Below are 24312 nucleotides of genomic sequence, written 5' to 3'. Positions count from 1 at the left end.
TTGCTTTTTTGTGGCATATTAACTTCTGCATAAAATACAGCATTAAAAATACCGTATTTATCATACAAATTGTCTGCAGTGCCATAGTGGTCTGAACAGCTTCTATTTATTTTCTCCATGCAGAGAGATCGCGAGTTTGTAGATTCCACACAACTGTTTATTGTTGCCAACCAAACTCATGCAGGTTGGTGCTTATGTTTCACTCCTATGTATTTGTTTCCCTCAACTGTTACAGCTCAGGTAGACAAACGGTGTCCCAGTGAGAGCAGTGGCTTTCGATCCTTGTCTTGAACCTGCACTGCTATGGACCAGATGTGAATGAGTATGGCCAAAAAGTAAATACAGGAAGCAGTTGCGATGCCAGAGTACCAGCATGACTGCTCTTTGCTAGGTACTTATCTGTTTTTCATCCCTTCCTCCTCCAAATCCTCCCCAGTCTGCTTCTGTCTAGAAGAGAAGAGAGACGGATACATTTAAGAACAGTTTATTTTCTGCCTGTGTCTTTCTGCACCCCTTCTTTCCCATGTCTGATTCACCTAGCTTCAGTCTAGACAAAAGCTAGAATTCTTAAGGATAGTCTGGGATAAGGGAGAGAAAGAAAAAATGCAACTAATCTGAAAAGCAAGTCAGAAAAAATGCAAGATCTCATCTGAAGGCCATCTTTTCCTGTTAGGTGCACTATGTATAGCATAACCTAGGTCCCTAGAGTCTGACGCCTTACAGCTAAACACCAGTGTTTGCTGCTTCTGGTAAAAAGAACGAAATAAGCATATAACATCAGGGTAGCTTGTGCAAGTCTCTATTTAATTACAGTGCTGCATGAAGACATTTGTTGGTGTCACATGTACTTGTGATGGGTATTATACATTCTTAACTCTTGAGGGAGTCATGTTTTCACTGGAGATTTTCACCACAGAGGTAGTGGCTTTTTTTTCTGTTTTCCTTTTTATTTCAGCAGGATTTAATAAGCTGGTTAGACCTACTGTAATTAGTTTACTCTTCAATCAGGAAGATAAACAGTATCATGACTGTAGTGGGAGCAAGCAGGCAAGCGCCAAATACAGTGCAGGCAGAATTCGCTAGCTTCTTAATTAAAACCTGTTCAGGGGGTGCAGAGAGCCCCGCGGGCTTCAGCGAGCTGTGAATCACAGGGAAGAAAAGCAGGAACAGGAAGACTCAGTAAGCAGAACTAAAGCTTCAGTTACAAATAATGAATCACAAAATAGGGACTATAGCAAGGGTCTTAAGTTCTTCTTCAGGAACAAAGAAACGAAATCTTCTCAGCAATGTGTTTTAAAAAACATATCAGTACCCTTACCATCATCAGCATGTCCCACCATCTGAAGTCCTTGGGAAAGCAGTATTTTTTCCAGAGTGGAAGTAGCAGTGAGGACTGTATTTGCTAGACTCAGATCTGTGAGCAAGAGGCCTCAGAGTCCTGTATGATGCAACAGACTTCTCATAATTTCAGAAGTTTCTACAAACACCTTCCATCACAACTACGGGCTAGTTGTCATTGTGCCAGGTGCTGTACAAACAGATTGCAAAGACTGTCCTTGCTCTTGCCGTTAGTTTATTCTTTGTAAAGCCAGAGATGATGATAAATTTTGGTCCTCTCTTGAAGAGAGTTATGAAGGCTTGATTCATGGGTGGAAAGCGCTTTAGTTTATTGTCCTTAAGAGTAGATGTTTTATGGGAAATGAAAACTTGCTGCAGAGGAGATGAACAGACATGACATTACCACCTTTCCAAGGGTAGTGGGGATACAGATATTCCCACAAGATACCTTTGAGTTTGGAGTATTAGGAATGAGTGACTTAAAATGTCATTGGGATGAACGATGGGCTGCAGGTAATTTCTCCCAAAAAATACTTAATGTTTAGGAAACAACGCCTGGGTTTTTTGGTCCAAGTTAGCAAACGTATGAAGGACATAAGCCCTTTTTCAGCAGCTCTCTTCCTCCATGATGTTTTGGAAGAGTTATTCATCTAGTTGCTCAGGTGAGTTGAGCTACAATGTTCCACATCTAGATTCAGAAACAAAATTTTCAAACAAGGTGCACTGTATTGAAGATGATGATTTTGTCCTGGGTTAACACTGAACACAAAATAGAATCATGGCACAAAGTTAAGACATTATTCACATTCCACTTATTTTGAGGGCTCACACCAGGTTTTAGTACAGGGCAAATATCACCTATGGCAACTTCCAAATGCTTTAGAGCTTTTTTTGTCTATATGCATATTATTTTCTATTTTGATTCAGCTCCCCATCTGTTAATTCACTAAGTCAAATGGCACCTTTCTGCTTTGCGATTGTAAATATGTTAGAAAATTGAGCAGTAGCTTGTTACTATTTTTCCACCAATAAACCCCTACTGACTTCACATTATTCTTTGAATCTTTTAAGTAATAGCAGTCTGAGTTGATTCTCATTACTGAGTAAACTTGCTCAGTTAAAATTGGGGAAACAAAGAACAGATAACGTGTGCCTGAGATCTCTTGAGTTAGTGTTTCCAATTTTCTGATTAAAAAAGGATTGGAAAGTTTCCTGTGCTTCTGTAAGAAGTGTTTTTTCCCCTTGCCTGTAATCCTATTACAGCTCAAATTATAAAGGTTTCCTAGCTATGCATTACAATGCTAAGACAGAAGAGTGACTGGTCCCATCTTACATATTCATAACACTTTGTTCTGACAGCAACATGTAACACCCAGTTCATGTATGTCAATAAAATGTCACTCTGATAAGCATGTACTCTCCTATTCAGTTAATACATAGGACCTATTTCTGCTGAGAGTATATGCTAAAATCCCTCACTAAGCTGGGACACATTTAGGCATCTGTAGGATCACTCTTTATTTAAATTTATAGCTGTGAACAGATCTTGAAGAGCCATGTTTAAATGTTATACAAGTCCATGGGCTAAATACTAATAACACTGGCTATTGGCTTCTTCCAGGAATGCAAAGTTTAGAATGGAAATTTTTGGATCAAGGTGGGGGTCCTGTTTCAGTTTCAGAAAACAACTGAGAACATGTGTTATAGCTGCTTGGCATAATTTCTTCTCGATATACAGCTGGAGCACATTCTACCAGTGCAGTCCATCCCACAGGAAAATGCTTTGTTAGCATTGTTAGGAAAACCAGAGAATAAAGAAGACCCCCCTTGGCAGCGGTCTTTATCTATCCTGAAGCAGAAACTATGCGAATATTCCACACACTGCATAGAGAGAAAAGGGATTATATTGCTCTCCAGATTGCATTTTAACATCTTTACAAAACAGCAGGTAACTAGAACTTCAGAGCCTGCCTCTGCATATGGCTATTGTAATCATCTAGTTCTCCAGATCCTACATTAATTTCTAGCCAGTCCTATTTCCATGTCATTTTATTAATCTTACTATAGTTTCTTTACAGAGGTATTACAAAATATATTTTGAACTGAGTATAATTAGTAAGTACAGTGTGGATTTGGCAATGCCAGAGTCAGCATGGTAAAATTATGCTGTTATAGGTTTTCAATTGTTTTAATGCGTGAAAAATAGATATCAGAGGGTAAGGGATGCTGGAAACATCCAGACCTTTCCACAGTCCAACTCGGACACAGGATTGGGTCCAGCTAGGGACTCTCTTGGGCTTTTATTCTGGCTTTTTCTAAAACACACAGTTTTATCTCATTTACTGTTAATTTAAACTAGGCACGATGTTATTCTGCGCTCTCTCTATTGAGAGACATAGGCAAATCATATCTGAGGTGGTCCTTGGCTTCATGGTACCCTGAAGTGAGGTGAGAAGAACTGGACCTAACTTAGCTGACTTGTTCAAGTTCACATCTGAGATGGACACGGCTGCAGATGCCTCACCTGGCACGCTGTCTTCATGTTTCCGTGGAAACATTCACCACACTAACACTCCTCACCTAGTTTTTTAACTTCTTGTAAGAGACTGGAGATGAAATGCTGGTGGGCAGAAATTGCTGCTGGGCTGGCTGATGATAGATGACAGTTGGTGTCCTGTTTGATCTGAATGTGTACCATGCATATAATTTCTTTAGTTTCTCTCCTTCTATTTTTTGGCTTGGGCTTCTGTTCAACTCATTTATTCATATTTACACTGATGTACTGGTCCCACATGAGACTTATGCTCCCCTTCTTCCTTTTGCCTGTTGCTTGTAGGCCCACATTGTTGCAGGGATTGGATCTGTAGGTGGCAGAACCTTCTTAGCCCGCTTGGGGACCTCTTAAAGTTTTTTCTCAAGGCTTCAGGAGTTTAATACTGGGTAAGTCAGCTCGAGGTGAAGGCAAAGCTATTGCATGGAGTTTCCGCAAGCTCTGTCTGGCTCCTATTGTAAAGCGGAAAAGATGGTCTTGTCTTTGGTGAGAATTGTATCAATGACGTAACACGCAAGCCAGTAGCGGCAGTGACCTATCGCTACCTTCACATGGCTCTGTCTGTGTTTAATGCACTCAAGGTTAGATGGCCACAGGCAAGAATCAAGTGAGTATGCCTTGATTTTTGCTTCCGCTTTAAACACAGTGTGAGGGTAGCTCTGAAAAGTGCCTTTGGGATTGGTGTCCCAGAATCCAAAGATCACCTTGAGGGATGAGAGGACCTCCCACATGAAGGCCCTCGTTACATCCCCACCAAGAGGCGCATGGGCATGGCAGTGGTGTAACACTTTAGGCCTCATGCCCAATACAAGAGCTCGAGACCTCTCCATGGCTGCCCATTTGTGTGCGTGAATGGCATTGGTTTCTTTTTTCTCATTCTTAAAAATGCGGTTGCTGTTTTTACTTTTAACAGTGGAGGATCTTCATGAAAGCCTTACGAAATTCAATGTTGAAGGTGGTGTAAATAATTGGGTTGACAGCACTGTTGACATATCCAAGCCACGTAAAGGCGCTGTACATTGCTGGGGGGATGTTGCAATCGCAGTGCATGTTCAGGATGTGAGTGATGAAGAATGGGAGCCAGCAGATGATGAAAACACCTGGGGGAAAAGGAAAGAGACAGATTTTGATTGCTGAAAGCTGGACAAATTTTGAGACTATAAGAACAGTGAGGATGTTTTGGCATAAAAGAAAAATGTTTCCCTAAGGAATAAGCCTTCTGTTTGTCTGTTAGGTCTCATAGTCTATATTCTGAGTATCCAGGTATTAAAGAACTTTTTGGATAATTAGGACAGTTGCATCAAAAAATCTGGCCTTCAGAGATGCCAGTTTCTTTCTGAGCTATGCTGCCTTTTGTGTTCCAGAAAGCCCATGAGCTCTCTTGCCCCTGCACCTAGCTGTCTTTTGGCAGTCCAAGCACCCCACAGATGGACAGCTTTCTGAGCCTTTTGTACAGCGCTGGGAAGGAGGTAGCCTTCCTATTGGCAGCACCCTGCCTACTTGCCTACGTATCCTCTAACGTATCCAGAAACTACTTCTGTGGAGGTCTGGAAAAATAGTCTACGCTGGACATTCAGACTGGCTACCCTCATCCTGGCTAGCTATTGGTTTTCTGCAGAAACACAAGAGGAAGCAAATGTGCACTCTCACCAAGTACAATGGCTAGCATCTGAGTGGCTTTCTTTTCCTTCTGTTGTGACAGTTTCCTCCTGCTCACAGTCTTGAGAGAGGTCCTTGTCTTGCCATTTGGCATAGACTGGATCTCAAAGACCTTGGCTGTGTAGGGTGTTTCTTTGGCATGTCCATTCTTCTCTATTTTCCCAGGGCTGTCCAAGGCCTGCAGGGTTGAGTTGGTGCCCTGATTAGAAGCAACTGGCACAATCAACTGATGGTTACTTGGTGCCGCTGGTTTGATGGTGATTTTCTCAGGGGGACTGGTACTGGACACCATCTCCATTTCCATATCTTCTATGTGACTCTCCGGCTCCTGGACAAGAATCAAATGTCCGCAACACAAAGACAGATAAATATACAGAGAGGAGCAACGAACATTCCTTACAGAGTGAAGCTGGATGATGTTGAAGAACAATCAATCCCTCTTCTCCCTCCCTACGTTTTTGGTAGGTGCTTGGAGAATGGCCTGTAAAGTGTTTACAGATAAGAATACTTTTGGGTAGATGGGATCAACAGAACTGCAGTGATTGACTCTCCGTTATTGCACAAAGAGGCTAAGAAATGGGAGAGACACTGTCTCCGCTCCCTGTAGATTTTATTTCATTTTCAGAATATAAATAAATAAAAACGAAATCAACAAGCAAAACCCAACAAAGCCAATGCGGTCCAAGACTTAAAATAAATAACAGAGAGGAGAAGAAAATCAAAGACAGAAAATGTTAAAATGTCATGGCTTTTACAGCTGATCTTTAGGTGAGCTTAGTCTGGCTTTTTGAGCTCTATGATCTTAAACCCCCTGCTTCACTCTAAGGAATGGGAAGAATATTTAAATTTTAAGATTGAATGGTAACCTTTATTCTTAGTTTATTTTTCTCCCACCCTACATAAATTCATTTTGTGGCCTGAGAGGCGAAAAGGGGAAAGCTAAATGCTCTGAAAAGCTACGACTTCTCTGTAACACTCACCACTTTGCGCTTATTAACTTGGAAACTCCCATTGGACTTCACAATAACTGTGCAGAGCTTGACGTCTTCTGGATGAGTGCATTTGTCCTAAGGGGCAAGCACCAGCTCAGAGGTTACACAAGCAGATATTAATTGGGAAGGGAAGCTGGTAAGGGAGGCACGTGGAAATACAAACACAGGGCAGGAAGCAGAAATTAATCAGTGTGACTATGGTGCTAAGAATGATGGAAAACTACTCTGAAGAAGCAGTGATGGAGGCAAGTATCCCTTATGCTTTTCACCAAAGGAAGGAAACCGCAAAGATCTGCTAATGTTTCTGTCTGTCCCTCTCTCGCTGCCTTCTTTGCTCGGCATGGCACTGGCCTCTGAGGCAACGCAATTTGGAGGCAGCGCCTCTGGGACTATACATTCCTACTGCTTGTTTTGCATGTGCCACGAGAGTAGCGTTTTGACAAGCAGTCTCGCACTTAACACGCTCAGCTGGACTCCACTTACACACATATCTCATGCTCTGAGAGGCTGTTTTCACTGCAGAGGTATCATTACCAGCGATGTAGTTTGCACCCCAGCCACGCAAACAATTTCCATTGAACTTCTTCATCACAACAGCAGGACTGACTCAGAAAATAGTATAGCCTGTAGTCAGGCTACTAACCCAAACTTAGAGCCAAAGGAAATGCAGCCTGGTTAATGAAGCAGCTCCTAATGCAGATCTGCTGATGAAACATCCCCTGAGACCCAGGGAGGCCTGTGAAGCACCAGCCAGTGACCTGATAATCCACTGTGCGACTGGGACTCCAAAATGGCACAGGACACAGCGTTCACCTTTGTGATCCAGTATTTCACCTAGTCCAGCCAGTGCCGTTTGGGGAAAGGAGGACGTGCTTTGGGGAACAAAGCGGAGCAGGAAGGGGAAGGGACGGAGACTGCTGAGAGCAAGGCAGAGGTCTAGTTACCTTCAGCGGGGCTTGCGTGTCCGAGTCCAGGCCGTGGCTGCTGCGCTTGGTGTTGACGCGCTTCCTGCGCTTCCGCAGCACTATGTAAATCTGCACATACACCAGCAGTGTGACAATGAAGGGAACGTAGAAGGAGACGATGGAGGAATACACGACAAAGGCAGGATTGGCAATGATGCACTCATTCTCGTCTGGAAGACAAAAAGTTTCAGGCTTGTTGTCGCTGCTGCTAGGAGCCAGGTCTGGCTTCCCCCTCTTCTCTCCCTCTTTCAGAAGGCACAGAGGTACCCAGAGAGTGAGAGCTTTGGGTTCTAGGGGGGACCACTGCGTCAGCTGGAAGTGGTACCAGAACAGCAAACTCCCCTTGGGTCACAGGGAGTCACATACGACCCGAAGACCCTGGATATTGCTTGCCTTCTAACTAGAAGCCTGCAAATCCCATGCTGTATACAATCGAGTCTTCCTATGCAACTGATGGCTGAACTCCCGGTTCCTTTCTTGCCTGTCTCAGTGAAGCTATTTGTCCCATGACTTTCCTTTTCATGTGTTTTAATGTAAGAGAGGTTTTGATTTTTGTAGTGGACAAATGTTAATGTAACATTGATGAGTGCTGTGTAAACTTCTACACAACCTCAGTTCTGATGTGTCTAAAACACTGGTCTGGAACAGCAAGAGATGAAACGGATCCAGAAGCAGCTGACAGAAATAGTCTGGGATGACGCTAGGAGAGGAGACCTGAAACAGAGACGGACACATCCCAATACACCTAAAACCTGATCCCCATGTTTATTCCTGACTTGTAACAGAAGACTATCTGGGAACCCACTAAAGCCAGAAAGATGCCAATAGCTGGCTGCAGGTGGCATCACAACTCACCTGTGTTGTTGAGGCCAAAGAGGAGTGGGCAGGAGATGGCAAATGAAAGCACCCAGACCACAGCAATCATGACTGTGACCCTGCGCTTCGAGCTGTAGCGGGTATTATACAGCATTGGCATTGCTACTGCTGTGTACCTGCAGTGTGAACATACAAATACAGTTTATTGTTATTCTGCCAGCGCTGACAAACTTTGTGGGAAATTACACCTAGTTACTGTGTCTGAGAGCCTGGTCCAGCAAGAGAATATAGGGCAAGTCAGGTTTCACGAATCTCCAAGGGGTCTGCATTCCTTGTTTTGGAAGGCACGAGGCTGGGGTCAGCATTTTTCTTCCACACTCTCTGAGCTGCTGCCTTCCCACTGATGATCGCTTTGCTATTAAAGTATATAAACAGAAGGACTGAACTAATGGGGACGTATACAGACAATTCCATTTACATTCTTGAGACCAGTGTTTCTATGTCTGCTTCTGATGGAATCCCTGCTCAGACCTCGTTTAGGTCCTCTAAATCACTCTTCAAGAGATGTCAACACCACTAGCTCTCAGCATTTTCAAGTCTCTGTGTTACAGGTAAAATTAGACCATATAAAGATGGCCGCGACTTGCTGCTGTGGGTTTGATACAACTTGCTGCCATGGAGCCCTCACCTGTCAATGCTGATGGCACAGAGGTTGAGGATACTGGCAGTACACATCATAACATCAAGGGTTACAAAGATATCACAGTGGATCCGACTAAACCTCCACTCCCCGACCACCTGTAAAGAGAGAGTATAAGGTCAGTAAAAGAACTCACTGAGAATGCACAGCTAATGAGAGGGTCTAAAGGGAGGATTTTGCACAAAGACACAGACGCTTGCTTGTAGCTGGAGTTCGGCTGGTTCAAGCGGGATTCAAATTTTGTCTACAGAAGTTCCAGCTGGAATCGGGTCATATGTAATCAGTCACATGCTGCATCAAGTAGGATTGTTTGCCATTGAGTGCCTTCAAGGGCTTTCTCCTGTCTAGTCTAAAGGTGTCAAACGATGGCATGGCCGCAAAGGAAGTACTCTGCTCCATCCAAACCATTTCTTAGAGCGTTTCCTGAGGGCTGATGGGATTTTTTTGTCCTTCCTAATTCCATCCTGTTACTCTGTACTGAGTTGGACAGCCCTAACAGCAAACACAAACCTGGGCTCATATTCCGATGACATGAGGGAGTGCAAGTGTCCTCAGAGTGAACTATGTAGGAGCTTAAACAGGTCTTGAAGCATTGCAAAGAAGTATTAGAAAGGAAATGGGGGGTTGGACTAGATGATCTCCAGAGGTCCCTTCCAACCCTATGATTCTATGAAATACATTAAATTTATATCCTGAGCACCTCTAATTGTACTTACGGCTTTTTATTAGACACTCTTTTGCAATTATAGCTAGCAAAGATCAGCAGTAGAGAAGCAGGAGTTTCCTTCATTTTTCAGTTTAAAAAATCAACGTAGAAATTCCTCCTTTTGTTTTTTTGGTGAAGGAAATTTATTTAATTTAGAGTGAAAAGTCTTTGACATGCTACATGTTGTAATAAAGACAAAGAACTAATGATAACACTTCCAGTTACCAATAGCCTTTTTCTCTTCACATATCTTGCTATTGAAACTGAACTTTGCCAATTAAGTTTAATAGCAATTATTAGGACTGCTGTATTTGACATGTGATGAAAAAGGTATATTTCCCTCTAATAAAAATAGAGTCCTACTGCATTTGAAAATAGAATGAATAAGATATCTATTCTTCAGTTATTTCTGCTCTGATATACATAACCATAGGCAGCATAAAGAAAAAAGAATGACTGCATTGAAGCCTGAGTGACAGATGAATACTCAGTGATTAAAAAAGCACTTAAGAGACAGTTACATCAGTAACTTTGATGAGAATTTGCCCAAAGGCAAAGGTTTCCAGCCAGCTATAAGCTTCTGCAAAATCAGCTTCATGAACGTATAGTTTTAAATTTATGGGAGATGCTGTGAACTGCAGCAGTTCTTTCTCTTAGTGCTTTCATTAATGTAGGAGAAACCTCAGAAAGTTGGAGGTAGAAGATTTGTTTGCAAGAAGGCTGATTTTTTTAAAAGGGTTTCCTTTTGACGTTCCTATTTGTCCGAGGTTGTGACACAAATCCTAAAAAAAATAAATGAAGATACTTACAGAACAAAGGGTTCTGGCCAGTTTTGATTTCAGACTGCAGACCCAGAGAGGGACCACAGTGTGCCTAATCCACGTCAGTCCAATGGCTCCTTCTCTCTCAGCAAGTATTTGTCATGTTTTTTGTTGCTTCAAGCTAGCAGTAGGTTTAGCAGAGTGTGGATAAGAGTGAAAAGGGCAAAAGTAAATTCAGATGTAAAGGCCTGATTGTCCTACTTGGCAGATTAAGGAAGGTGAGGTTCCACACCAACTCCACGTACCCAGGAGCCCAGACAGGGGAAAGTATCTTACACGATTTGCGCTTTATTCTTTCACGTTAAAATAAGAAGTGTCTGAGAGACTCTCCTACCTGGGCCTAAGAGAGCAAGAGCTTCTCAGAGCAAAAGCCTCTGCTTAAAATGGGTTGTCGCAAAAGAGGAATATAATAGAAGAGCATAACTAGTCTAAGAGGCATTGCCTACAATCGCAACCGGGCTGTGGTCATGTTAATAAGCTTTAGCAGATGCATAATGTTTTACGTTTTTAAAGTGCCATGAAAACGATAATTAACTAGAGTGATAATTAGTATTGTGGTTTCTTGACAGTCTATGTCATGTCAGTGGGTTTGTTTTGCTTTGCGTTAATACTTAATGGTATAATTGATTATGGCTTCTTCCCCTGCTCTCCTCTTTGTTTTATCATTTTCTCTCATAAACAAGTGCCTGAAAATTAATTGTACACTCAGTATAGTTCCAGTCTTATGCTCTCTCACCACCATTCATTCTCTCTTGGTTGTGATTGCCACCGGCACGCCAGTTCTCAGCTGACTGAAGAACACGGGCAAGCCAGCAAAGGGGCCCAAGGGAGAGGGGCTGCGTAGCTTCTCTTATTCTTTCCTTTAGAGATGCATTTCATTCTTTCAGGCTACATGCTGTTGCAAGAGTCATTTGCCATCAAGTAAACGGGTGGCAGACTTGGGAGTATTTGGCTTTCACAAACCACAGCGCCACTCAAATATGGCTCTGTATGCAGAAGTATAGAACTCTTTTGTACCAAACGACATGCTAACGGCAGCAATTTGAAAAGTAGCTCAGCTGCAATTATGTTTCTCTTGTATATAGTGACATAAAAGCTTTGGATTTACATCCTGCTTTTACAATTGCCTGCTCTTCTTAGTACTGTCCTCCTGTCGTCCTTCAGAAATACGGGTTTCATTACGCTTTGATGGAGTTTATTAGTGTGACACCCATGACGTTGTTGCAGCCTCATTCTTATGCTTGGGAATGAACAGTTCACCTATGTAGTTTTGAAAACAAAATTGGGGTCCTTTCACTCTTGATCCCTCTATTTAAAGGCCAGCTTTTCAATGCAATTGGATTTAGTAAATTAGTCCTCTGAACAACAGTGCATTTTCAAGTTAGCTTGTCATCTGCTATCATGTCGATTTCCTGGAAAAATCCGACCAACTGTTAGCAAATTAAAAATGCTTTTGTTTCGAGAAATTCGGGAGGCCTTGAAATAGCCGATGTCCAGGCTGCTAAACCTTCTCTCTCTATCCCCATTCACCAGAAACATTCAGTACTGCAAAAGAAAACTGGGTCACCTACCTCCAGATAGACCACCCAAGGCATGACCAGGGTTGCTACCAAGAGATCTGCCACTGCCAAACTCACGATCAGGTAATTAGTGGTAGTCTGAAGGGCTTTTTCCCTGGACACAGCCATACACACCAGCACATTGCCAAAAACGATGACAAAGATGAGGAGGGTGAGCAGCATGGCATAGTAGTTATACTGAGGCTTCTGGTCTGCATCGGACTCGTTGAGCGGCTTGCTCCAGTTCCTGTCACCAATGTCACCGTTGTACCAAGAGAGGTTTAGGGGATCCATGGACGTAAAAGTGCCAGGTTCCAGCTCCACCCTGACACAAAGATGTTGAAAAGACAGTCAAAGGCCAACATGTAAAATAACAATAAAACAATTACACATGTGCTAGCTCATTCTTGGGATTCTCTGGAGCCTGTTCCCCTACCCTGATTTCCTGTGTGCAAATGGTTGATTGACTGGAAATGCGATGAAGACCTAGACAGGAGGCTGAACTGATGGTCAGATACCTAGGCAGGGATTCAAGAAGTTAGTTTCTATTTCCAGTTCATCCACCAGATTTCTCTGGTCAAAGATATCGGCTACTCTGTGTTGCAGCCGATTCACCCAGAGTGCCCGGGACTTTTGCGTCTGTTCCCTGACAATCCCTAACTGCTAACTGCTCCATGTTAGGCGGGCATAGTTCAGGGCAGATATGCCATCACTCACTTTGTTTATTTGTCATGTGCTCCATGGGGCTTTGGGCTGTGTTCCTTTTTCCCCCTTTTTTTTCCTTTGCTTTTCCTTATTTTTTTTTCTCCAGCAGGGAAATAAAAAAAAAACCAAACCAAAAAAACCCCTATGAACCCAATTGTGATGATAATGAAAGCTGACAGTAGCAGTTTTGAAGTCAGGGCTGGTCTGTGCCTGCCTTCCGCCATTCCCTCAGTGAGGTTGCAATGCAAAGGGGAACATGGAACATGGTGGGGGCATGACTGGGTGCCATCCCACAGCCCAGCCTCTGCAGCTCCTGCCACTGGGAAGACAGGTCTCCTTGGAAATCTGTGGCATCATGCCAAACCATCACTTCTTCCCTGGCCAATGGCCGCATGCTGTGCACAGGTTCAAAGGTAGCTTATAACAAATCATGGTTTTTCCTGTAGAGTGTCCTAGAACCTATTTAGGCTTTTGTGTTTGTTTTATCCAGGCATAGCAAAGGCAACTGCAAGTGTCTTTTAGTCTTTTGGATTTTTTCTGTCTCCCAGGATTGCTTCTGTGCTCTGCTTCCGTAGCTGGGCCGTTTTCGGCACATGGTGAGGGGGCTGTCTCCAAGAGGCCTTCCTTTGGTTTCCACTGGCTATGGATCGGGTCCCAGGCTCACAGGCATTTCTTATGGATGACGAGGAAGAAGAATGAAAGTGAACTGAACAAAGATGAGGAAACAATATTCCAAAGAACTGTTGCTGTCTGGATATAGAGGTTTGTGAGTTATTAGCTGCAAATGCAGGCAGCAAAAAGCTACTCTCTACCAAGGGCGATGTATAAACAAAGCTAACGCTTGGGATGTGGTGCGTGAAGGGAAGGTTATGGTTTCTGCTCTGATGATAGACTACAGCAGAACTGATATCTCTTAGGTCATATTTCTATATGGTGCAGGCTATTGAAGGTGCATGAATGTCCATGAGGTTATATGGATTTTATGGCAACAGGTGATGCAAAGCAGTGGTATCAGGACTGCATACCCCTAGATCATTGGCATCCAACTGCACATATGTCCACATTGTAAGAAACTGGCTAAAAGTTAAGCTGCATCATGCAGGCCTTGTCAGCAGGTTGTCTGTATTGGGGTTTTTGTCTGGTGCCAGCGTATGAAAAACAAATTTTATATTTGCAATGAGACTGTAGTTTATTTGGCCTCAGGCTCTGGCATACTGGAAGGACTTTCCTGGCTGTGCGGTCTTGCTTAGGTTGGGCTCACTAAAGAGCTCCCAGGGCAGGATTTGTGCAGTGGGTGCTTGTGACGGTTGGCATCATCATCTGGGTATTTCCACACCATGTCTGGGTCCTGCTGGAGTTTCTACACACTTCAAAAAAGAAAGAATTGCCACACAATGTGTGTTTGCTGAAGGAGTAGGGACTAAAATATGAGTATTGCCTCAGTGTGCAGATCATCCCTGTTCTCTGCATAACTGAGCCGGCAGTACAGGCAGAACTGGACATGCTCAGATCTGACTGGCGTGCACCTGAGTCTGCCTTTCAGAGAGCCACAAAGGCCACGGGGAGGGGAGCACTGAGCTGATTTTCACTGTGTGAGCTGATAGGTCCCCTGAGCTCACCAGAACCATTAATGCCAGATGCTCCAAGGATGAGCAAGTGGAGTAGTCTGATAATAACAGCAGGACTCTGGTGTACAGCAGAGGCAGACAAATGCTAACTTCAAATCATAGCTGTGCCACTGAGTGAGGTGAAACAGCTCTGTCCCATTTGTTGAAACGGAGCTGCTTTGTCAGCTGGTAAATGAGTGTGGTGAGGCCAGCAAAAACAGAGTTGTCATACCCGAACTGCACCCACAGCTGCGGAGGGTCTCTGAAATGGTATAATCCACATCGATCATTTCAGCCCCTTGCCAGGATTGCTTGTGTGTTTAAAAGCAAAGTATCGAGGTCTGTACCTGGGCCTGAAGTAGTCATTACATCAAGAAATGGTGACATATCAGAGACCATGATCAAAGAGTAAAGGCAAGAGTTGCGTAAAAGCAACTGGAGATTTTGGCTACTTTGATTTTGAGGTTTCTGGTTTGAGAGGTTTTGAAAGGGCCTCATTCACTGCTCAGCACTTCCTAAAAGCAAGTATTCCGTGTTTCTCAAGCTGTATCTCCATAAAGACCACTGCGATTTGAAAACCTGGCCATGTTCTCAGACATCCTAAACCAGGGCATTTAATTTTCTTAATAAAAGAAAAAGTGAATTCAATTTATTAAACCATGTAAGTGATCAAAATAGCAAAACATTTGCAAATATCAAATTCACCCGGGAACAATGGTTTCTTTATGTTTCACTGAGCTTTTGTGTGCTTTTCTCATTCAAAGAACAATTTGTATAATAATCCTTGGAAATTTGTTGCATATGGGTCCTTAATAGCTGATAATTCAAAAAGTGTCTGTCTGACAGTGCTATCAGCAGCACTTGATAGCTCTACAAATGTCTTCTTAGAAACTGTCAAAGTGTCAGAAATTAATTAAATGTTAGCTTATGTGACTCAGAGTGAAGGGGGAAAATCAATGCTAAATGCAGCAACCGTTTTTTCTTTTCTCCTGATGCCCTTTGATAATGCAAAACTCTCTAGAGAAGGCAGAAACATGCATAAAATGCAGGATGGAAAAAAAAAGCAGGAACATGGAAAAATATCTTAAAAGAATAAAAGGAGTGGAATGATTTGATATCTGCAGGATCAGCCCCTTGGTCCTGTTCTGGCTCCTTCTGAGCTCTGACTGCAGTTCACAAAACAGAATTGTGCTTCACGGGGAAAAAGCTAGAGACAGGGGTGAGGGATGTACACGGGAAATGTAGCCCTGCTCATTTTACAGGCCATTGCAACTCAGTGGTGGAGTTGGAAGAACTATATACAGCAAATCTCTCATGTCCATCTATTGGGCGTTTACTTGATGGGGGTTAGGGTGGATATAGAAGGCCCTGGATAAAGCGAGCAAAAATCCTCTTCTGTTCCCTTCTGCAGCTTCTGCAAGGTTTTTTTTTTTTCTTTCAGTAGACCTGCTTTTACAGCAATAATTTTTGTCTTTTCATGCAGTTGATCATCATGAGGAAAGTTAAAAGATTACATTTGAACATTGTAAAAATGAAAAGGGTTTGGTGTTTCTATTTAAAAAAAAGTTTTAATTTGTGAAAATGAAACACAAAAGAAGTTCCAAATGTTTTGCATGAAATAGGGAAACAAAAAGACTATGTAATTTGTGATCTTGCAATTAAAGTCTGTATCTGGTACATATCCATATGGTACTGGTACAAAACTACAACTACATGGACAACTCTGTTAATTCCTAACTTTTGAGAGTTTGAGTTTTCAGTCCTAAAAATAATCTTAACTTCTCCAGCCACAGAACTGGCATCACTTGGAAGCATTATGGTGGCCATTAGAGTGTCTTGTGAGTTTTCAGTACTGCTTTAATAGCACTTATTATTTTACTGCTGACGGTTTCTCAGTAGAGAAGAAAGAACTGCTTTAAAAGGTGACTAGAAAATAAAGTGATTTTTACTGTGTTTGACCAGGGACCTGCATTTTCGTATGGAGGCAAAGGGAAGGGATCATAAATGCAGAGAAAAAGTAGTACAAATAGCACCTCGCTATGCCCTGACCTGTGGGATCTTGTTGAGTTTCTCTATCCCTGTAAACAAGGCAGAACAGAGTCTCAGTTTTAGCTGAGGCTTTGGATGCAGATGTGGGTAGAGTCCTGAAATGGAACAAATTCCTTTGTGAATTAACTACAGTAAAGCCACTTTAATTCCCATACAGAGTCCACGCAGATTTTTAGTGTGGCTGAGCTAATCCAGATGCGGATTTACTGAGAGGTCAAGGGCAGGACAAAGCAGCAAGGTTGCAGCCCTGTGTGTGATGCCAGCAGTGCAGCAACATGCCTGCATCGCACCGAGCATCTCTGCTGCTCTCCCCTGCCGTCGGGTCCGGTCCGCACCCGAGGCTCTGCTAATCCCCCTTACGTTAACTTGCTTGAGTGCCCCTGGTCAAGCATGGCCTAACTGGGAAGCCGTCTGCCATCCAGAGGAAAACAGCCTCTCTCAACAGGTTCCCATGCGTTCCAGTTGTCTTCCAGCAACTGGAGGAAATCTGCTGTCTGGCTGCTACTCCCTGCTGGAAATGACGGGGAAAAGGGAGCCAGGACAGATGCTGTGAATGCAGAGCCAGATCTTTTCTCTCCTTTGTAGTTAACTCCCCCTTCTTTTCAGAAAGCAAACTGAAAAATATGTTTGTTTGCAATGCCGGTATTTCTCCTTGGCTCCTCATGATTGATCATCTAATTACACTTGTGGCAAAAAAGCATGACATCTCCCTGGCAAATGTGTAATGTTCACAACTGGCAGCAGCAAAACTGTTTGTCTTTCTGGCAAGATCTGAAACATGAAATGTGTATTAAGCAGAGATGGATGTACCAGACAGCTCACCAGAAAGCAGAAGGTAAAAGGCTCCAGCGGAAACTCATACCTAAAGCTTGCCTGCATTTGAATAGTATCCCGGGGCTGCCCTCGGCTCTTCCTAGTGCTGTGCTAGGTTAGAGATACTCTGATTCAGTGCAAATGCCTTTTTTTTTTTTTTTTTTTTTTTCTTTCAGAAATAGCAAAGGTGTAACACACTTTTAGGTTTTTACTCTGCTTAGAAACACCCTCAGGGATAAAATATTCGAAGGCCTGATCCTGAGCTAGCATCAGTGTCTAGCAGACCCTTTGATGCATGTCACTGCAGCATCTGGTTTCTGTTTGGTAAAGATCTGTGACCTTTGGAGCTAATCTGGGCTGCTAATCTTGGGACTCCTGATTCCCAGAATGCCTCTGACTGAACTCTCTGTAGACCTAACAGGAAAACAACAGCGAAAGCCGCCAGCGACAATATTCTGATGGCAGATCCACCGTTTCCACAGCAGCCTCAGAACAGTCTCTATCTCCCTTTCCCAAGGTATTTCTTGCGTGCAGTTCTTGCCAGATCACCCGTTTCCTTCTAATTGCTGCTACCCAGACGTACCCACCAGGTTACTGAAAGTCTAGCCTAGGACTGTGTGAGAAAGGTGTTTAAAGACAGATTTGCTCCAAAGGCATTTCTGTTTCACAGAAATCAATGTCTAAGTGAAATTTGCACAGTACAGTGCCTCCCTGAATATTGTCATTTTCCTCTGAAATCCTGGAATCAATGGGCCACAGGAAAGCTGTCAAACTGACATCCCTTCTGCCCTGAAGATGCTTCTTGATGCTGTTTACTTGGCTCCGCTGAGAATGTGACTGAGGCATTCCCATCAAGGGAAATAACATATTCTTTGGGAGTAGGGAGGTGGTGGAAGAGAAAGGGAAGGGGAAAGCGTGTTTGAAGTTTCCCTGTTCAGGAGCTCTGTGCAAAGGAAAGCAGCTTCTGGAGTAATTTCACTATTTTCTTTATGTAAACCCAGAATTTATAATTGGTGCTGTGAATTCCTCGTCATGGCTCGCTGGAGAGCAAGGAAGGTGTGTAACAGCTAGCAGTGAGTAAGAATCTCTTCCCATCCAGTTCTGCGCAGGGGACAGTGCCTGCAGACATTGAGAAGCACAAGGAAAGGTCAGGAATTAGGAAAAGATGGTAAATTCCATCTCAACCTGAGGACCGTAGTACCTACTGCCTCTGCTAACGCTGACGAAAAATCCCAGCCACTGGCATCTGACACTCCAGGATCAGCTGATGCACTGAACATAATAAGTGAAGTCTTAGTGGCTCTAAATACACCCGACTCTCCCAGGCACTGAGTAGTACATGCAAATACAGCAGGGATTTGACAGTCATGACTGATGAGGTCCTGGCAGTAATTACATTTGGAGCAGTTTTGAGCACTGACTGTATCTCTTCAGAAGGCAGTACTGGGCAAACTTAACTTTCAACGCTCCTTGCGTTTTCTTAGTGGTAAGTCAGTCTCTAGTAGTAAGTAGACTACACAAGCAGTAGGCTTAGCTACCTCTGCACCTAGAGGTACAGAAATTAGAGACAAAGATCCGGACAAGGCTGGGTTTTTTTGGAGGCGCTGAATTCTATCTTCAGCACTGTGCAACCTTCGTATCTACCCAATACAACAGTTCTTCCCATCAGCTCCTTGCAAAAGCCTCCTGAAAAGCTTCCATTGTTATTTGAAATACAAGTGCAAGGCCACAGTTATTGCTCACTTCGGATTCAGAAACATTTCTGCATTTCACTTGGTCTTGCGTAATACCTAATTGGATCTTCCTACTAGAAAGCGTGCATATGTCCCCCTGGAGTGTGTTGTAAAGCACCTAATCTAAGCACTTCCTCCTGTAAGTGCTCAGAAGTGCTATTAGCATGGGTTTTGGATATAATACACTCCTGCCACATAGGCCTTTGAGTCACTGACTTTAACCGTTCTCATTGATGCCACAATATTTTCTATTCACAGCACTTTACTTCTCAATAATTGCATTGTTCAGAGCACTCTGCACTGATTCTGTCATGTGAATCACCTCCCTAACTGCAGCACAGGGACAGAGGTGAAGAGCAGCACAGCAGCCTGAGCTTCGCTCTCTGGAATGCAGAGAGAGTTTCCTTCCTGTGGGACTTGGTGCAGGATGATCTTATTGCAATAGCTTTGTAACCCAAGAACTGTAAGGCTGACGCCAGGTTTTAATGCAGATGCTCTGAAACTTTTGGCTTCAAGAAATCACTTCTCACTTCTCCGTATGTGGTATTAGTGCATTAATCATCCCTCTTTCCCCCTGATGTCGTGAATTTTCGCCTGAGTTTGAAATTGCATTGCAGGGAGGAGAGGGAAGATGTTTTTCTTTTTCCCAGAACACTTGCCCATTATCCCTGGGTACAGTGCTGATGGAGCAAAACGTTTCCCAGGACTGCTGTGCTATAGGCAGCAGGAGCACAAAGGGAACAGTGTGTTACTGCCCTCCCTATTGGAAACCAGCGCACACATTAGTCTGGACCATTTGGAGAAGGATGTTCTAAGGCTGAATTTCACTGGGAATTGACTGCCTCCTGCTTTCACGTCCTTTGGAAATCTCACCCATAATTAGAGGCTTGCAAGGTTTTTTTGCAAGTCCTAATGGAAGGGAAGAATTCAGTGATATCTTCCCTAGAGGTGGAGAAATGCACACTTAACTTGCTTTAGAATGTCTTCCTGCTAACAAAAAGCAGATTCCGTTTTAAAAAGGCCTTCTCTTTATTCAAGACCTACAGCTTGTCATAGGGTTTTATCAGAAATTACTTGGAATTTTCTGGTCGTAACGTTTTCTCATTCTAATATGTTAAACAGTCAAAACTAATAACTTTTGCAAGGAAAAGTTGTAGCGGGTTGGGGTTTTTTTGTGGTTTTGTTTGTCTGTTTGTTTGGGTTTTTTCATAAATGACCTTTTTAGGATCTATCAGGATTTCAAACCTGTTCAAACGTCTCACATCAAAATGAGAAAAAAATAAAAAATATACAATAACTGTTTACTCTGAAATTGTAGTTAAATTATGCCCTTTTCTTTGAAAAGATCTAACTTCAAACATTTTAATTACCCAAGTTTGGAATATATTTTGCAAACAATTTTAGAAAGCCCAGAACCATTTCCCCTTAAAATCAGGTTTCCAAGACTTCTAGCATGGGATCTTAAATGGCAGCAGCTGTCAGAGCATGTGGTCTCACTGCTAGCCCTCCTCAAAGGAGACTCGACAAATGCACAGACAGTCGTCTTAAATGTAGAAGGGCAGTTTACATCGTGATGGACTAGTTTTCCTTCCTGAATGGTAGGTATAAATAGTTTTCTCTGGCAATAATCTCCTTCCAGAAAACCCCATCACTCCCTCTACCCACCTGTAATTCAGAAGAGAGATTTGACTCCTGCCTGGCAGGCTGCTGGAGTAGAGCCATTGATTCCTATTGCTCTTCAAGAATATGTGGGTACAGGGCAAGCTTTAATCTTTTGAGCATTTGGCAGATGAAGCATTTTGCAAGCTGAAGCTACCTCAAATGCAGCCCACTTGAACAGTTCTCAGCTTGGTGGAAAGGATGGGCAGACAAGAACTTTTTTAAATCATTTCTGACTGTATGTGCTTTCAATTTTGGACAGCCAACCAGAAACATTACACAGATCTCAATTTTCAGTGTTTAAAGGTAAAGAATTTATTTCTTAAAAAACAAAAACCCATTCCAAAGTCTATGTTAGGCTCGTTTGAAAACAAATTGTGGAAACAATCAGATCTTGCGCTGCAGGATCTAATGAAATCTGTAACAGCTGCAGATAAGGTTGTGAATTAATAGCGTAGGTATTGCATATCACTTCGCTCCTGCGTTCTCACATGGAGATGGTGGCTGTCAGAGACAGGTCTTCTGACTAGAAAGACATTGGTTCTCATTAAGTCCTGCATTGCTATAGACCTAACATCCTCTTCTGTACAAAAGCCCTTTTTTTTCTTAATTGTTTTATATGTATCCTAATGCCAAAGCTCTCTGACTAGATCTCTGACTAATCTAATAAATTCCCAGTCTTATGATACTGGTGATCTATCTTCTTTTAGAATTTGTTATGTGCTTGAAATCATCCACCAATGTCTGCAAATAACCCTTAATCAGTACTAGAGCTACTTGTATTATTTTTCAGGAATTCTCTTCGCTCCCCATCCCCAGTAGTTACGTACAGAGGCAGTTGAAATTTAAACAAAATGTTTACCTTGAAGTACTGGTTAAAATGTGGCTAACGTTTAAGGATTTTTTTTAAATTATTTGGTTTATTTTGTTTAACGTTCACTGTACATTTTGGTGCTTGGCATTTGAAGAGTATAACTTAATTTGATTGCAGAAATAGATTATGTTAATTCCTTAGTTGAATAAACCTTTTTTTTTCCCTCCAGTCAGGCTTTCTGTGTTTATGAAGCCCCTAGCACAAAGATATTTTAGCTCAGAGTCTTTCAGCCAGACTTTATTAAAAGTAAATAATAATAATTCAGATTGAGGAGATCAAATATTTGCCTTCCACTTATGTCATCTAACATTCATTTAACACCTGCTCTTTTCATTGCCACTAAGCTTGTTTGCAAAAATGTTTGCCAAAAGAAGTGAATTCCAGAGGAGAGTTCCCTTCCCCCTTCCCTTCCCCCTTCCCTTCCCCCTTCCCTTCCCCCTTCCCTTCCCCCTTCCCTTCCCCCTTCCCTTCCCCCTTCCCTTCCCCCTTCCCTTCCCCCTTCCCTTCCCTTCCCTCTTTTTCAGGTTTTGTGGGTGTTTGCCCCAAACCATATATGACTAATATTTGCCACGAAGTCCCTTTTAATAGATTCTTTGTAGAAGATTTGATGAAGATGTGTCAATCAGCACAGCATTCATGTGACTCCTTCTTGCTCTAAGTGCCACTTTCCCTGTATTTGAAACTTCAGGAAAGCATCAGATGAATTACTGTCCTGTCCCTCTTGGCGAATGAGTGCAAATACAGGCCACAATCAGCAGAGGGGAGGCGAGGAGGCTCTATGCATTCCTCCTATACAGATCAGCCAGCACTCCTCAAATTTCAAATCCTAAGGATCTTTAATCATTTAATCCCTGACCCAAATCAGCTCCACTGTTCAGCTTAAATCCTGACTTTCAACACCCACCTCTCTCATCTTTGCAAGCAAAATGTGAGTAGAAGAACACCTCTAGTTCTGGACCTATCCTTTTACATCTCCCCCCACAGAGTGGGGGAATTGGGCTGGATCATCAGCTTCTGTAAATCAGCGTCTGTTATCGTGGCCATAGTGCTGGAAAGGACTTGGAGAGTCCTGTGGTTCCTGCTCGGCACCATGGCCATTCCATGACAAGTGTTTGTCTGAACTTCCTGATCTAGCCTTCTTGAATGTCTCCTAGATATGCAAAATGGTTCATCACCTTTTAGATATGCAATATATATCTCCTCTCCAGTTTGTCTTTCCATTCTAATGCTGCTGCATCATTGTGTCCCCTCTTTGTTCAGTGTAGTCTCCCCACAGAGGCAGAAATTCACTATGCAACAGATCTTTTTCACTGTTACTTGTTGTGATACAAAAGTTCACGTTCTTGGAAGAATTATTACTCCTAGGAATGATTTTTCTTCCCGATGGGAGTTTTGTCATGGTTTCAAATGGATTTGGCCCTCAGCTTGTGTAGCAGAGGTAGCATATGCATTTGGAACTCAAGTAGGCATGTGAGAGAGCGAGCCACATGCAACGTTTCAAATAAAACTCACCTGAGAATGCCAGGGAACCAATTAAAAAAAAAAAAAAAAAAAAAGCAGAATATATATTTTACAGAGAGTGAGCTTGCAGAGAGTTATCCACTTGCCATTGGGACCCCTGGTGGGACCCATTTCCCGTTGTCATTCACGTTTCAGAGGCTGGGGAAATTTGCAGGCATGTCCTCCTGTGATGATGGTGCAGTGACTCCTCACTCACACCCCTCTTTTCCCTGGGGCACCTGAGGACAGCCACTCCCCTGTGAACGTACAGCAGGGAAGCAGACTAGAATGGAGCCGGGCATCCTTTCCCCCTAGCCTTTTGGCTGAGCTAATGAAAGATGCAATGTGACAAGAAGTGTCACATGAGATCAGATAAACCTATACGATGTTGATGTTGCCCCTGCCTGACTCACCATCAAATCCCTCATTGGGATCGCGAGAGTCAAGCACTCCCTTGTGCTCCTGCTGTAGCAATCCAGCATCTGCGCTCTCAGCACCCCGTGCTCAGCTTGCTTCAGAGCTGTGCCCTGATGTGCCTCTCATGGAGATGGAGGGGAGGAAGAGAAACTGGCCTTCATCTTGCCAGTGTTTGTGGGCAGGATTTTCAAGCACGTCTAAAGAACTTGAGTGTTTGTTCTTACTTGCTTTTACTTGTTGAAGCTCCTCAACATTCTGTATAGCCCATCTGGTTTTGGTTGCTACTTTTTGTGCCCTTCACCAGCTAAGAGATTTCAATGGTTTTATCCTGGTTTCTTGAAGAAAGATGCTCATCTAGGTACACTGCAGGGTCGGGGAAGTTTGTTGTCTATGCCTTTGGGGGGTATATTTTTCTCTGCCTGGCCTTTGGAGCTGTTTGACTGGTGCCTAAGAGCAGAGGGGTCTCCCGCTATGTATTAAGTTCTCCCATGTCTTGTGAAATTTGGCAGTGGAAGCAGAAGATACCCCACTTGCGTCTCTTCAAAGACCTCAGGCAATCTGTATGGGTGATTCAACCCACAGGTAAGTAGGTGTTTTGCTTTCATCGTGTGTGATACAACTTGTTTTCCAGGTGAACGCGTGGCTATTTTGCCTTATCCTGAGCTAAGATGTTAGAAAAGTGGTTTAAGACTTTAGCTGTCCTGTTTGTTTTCACTAGGCAGAAGGCACTGAACTGAACTTGTCCCATAGGCCTTCATTAAAATTCAGGCAAGCTCATTAGCATTCTGAAGTCTAACTACAGCACATGTGTGGGTTACAGCCTAAGAATAGGCCGGTCTCCCAGGTCT

At 43.0% G+C, this 24312-nt stretch overlaps 1 protein-coding gene across 1 annotated transcript in view; it reads right to left on the bottom strand.

The window, feature by feature from the left end:
* Positions 1-625: 625 nt before the first annotated feature.
* LOC134525010 (D(2) dopamine receptor) overlaps positions 626-24312 on the bottom strand; it is a 32812-nt gene continuing 9125 nt past the window's right edge. Inside the window, exons 2-8 of the mRNA XM_063355410.1 lie at positions 12120-12432; positions 9010-9119; positions 8361-8497; positions 7485-7675; positions 6529-6615; positions 5540-5876; positions 626-4989 (exon numbers count right to left, since the gene is read on the bottom strand). Of these exons, the coding sequence (XP_063211480.1) occupies positions 4796-4989; positions 5540-5876; positions 6529-6615; positions 7485-7675; positions 8361-8497; positions 9010-9119; positions 12120-12401 (1338 nt within the window). The 5' untranslated portion in view covers positions 12402-12432 and the 3' untranslated portion in view covers positions 626-4795. The remainder of the gene's footprint in view (positions 4990-5539; positions 5877-6528; positions 6616-7484; positions 7676-8360; positions 8498-9009; positions 9120-12119; positions 12433-24312) is intronic.

Source organism: Chroicocephalus ridibundus, chromosome 18 (assembly GCF_963924245.1).
Source record: "Chroicocephalus ridibundus chromosome 18, bChrRid1.1, whole genome shotgun sequence".
Taxonomy (NCBI): Eukaryota; Metazoa; Chordata; class Aves; order Charadriiformes; family Laridae; genus Chroicocephalus; species Chroicocephalus ridibundus.
The sequence above is the reverse complement of the archived record's forward strand: the minus strand, read 5'-3'. Positions and strand labels throughout refer to the sequence as shown.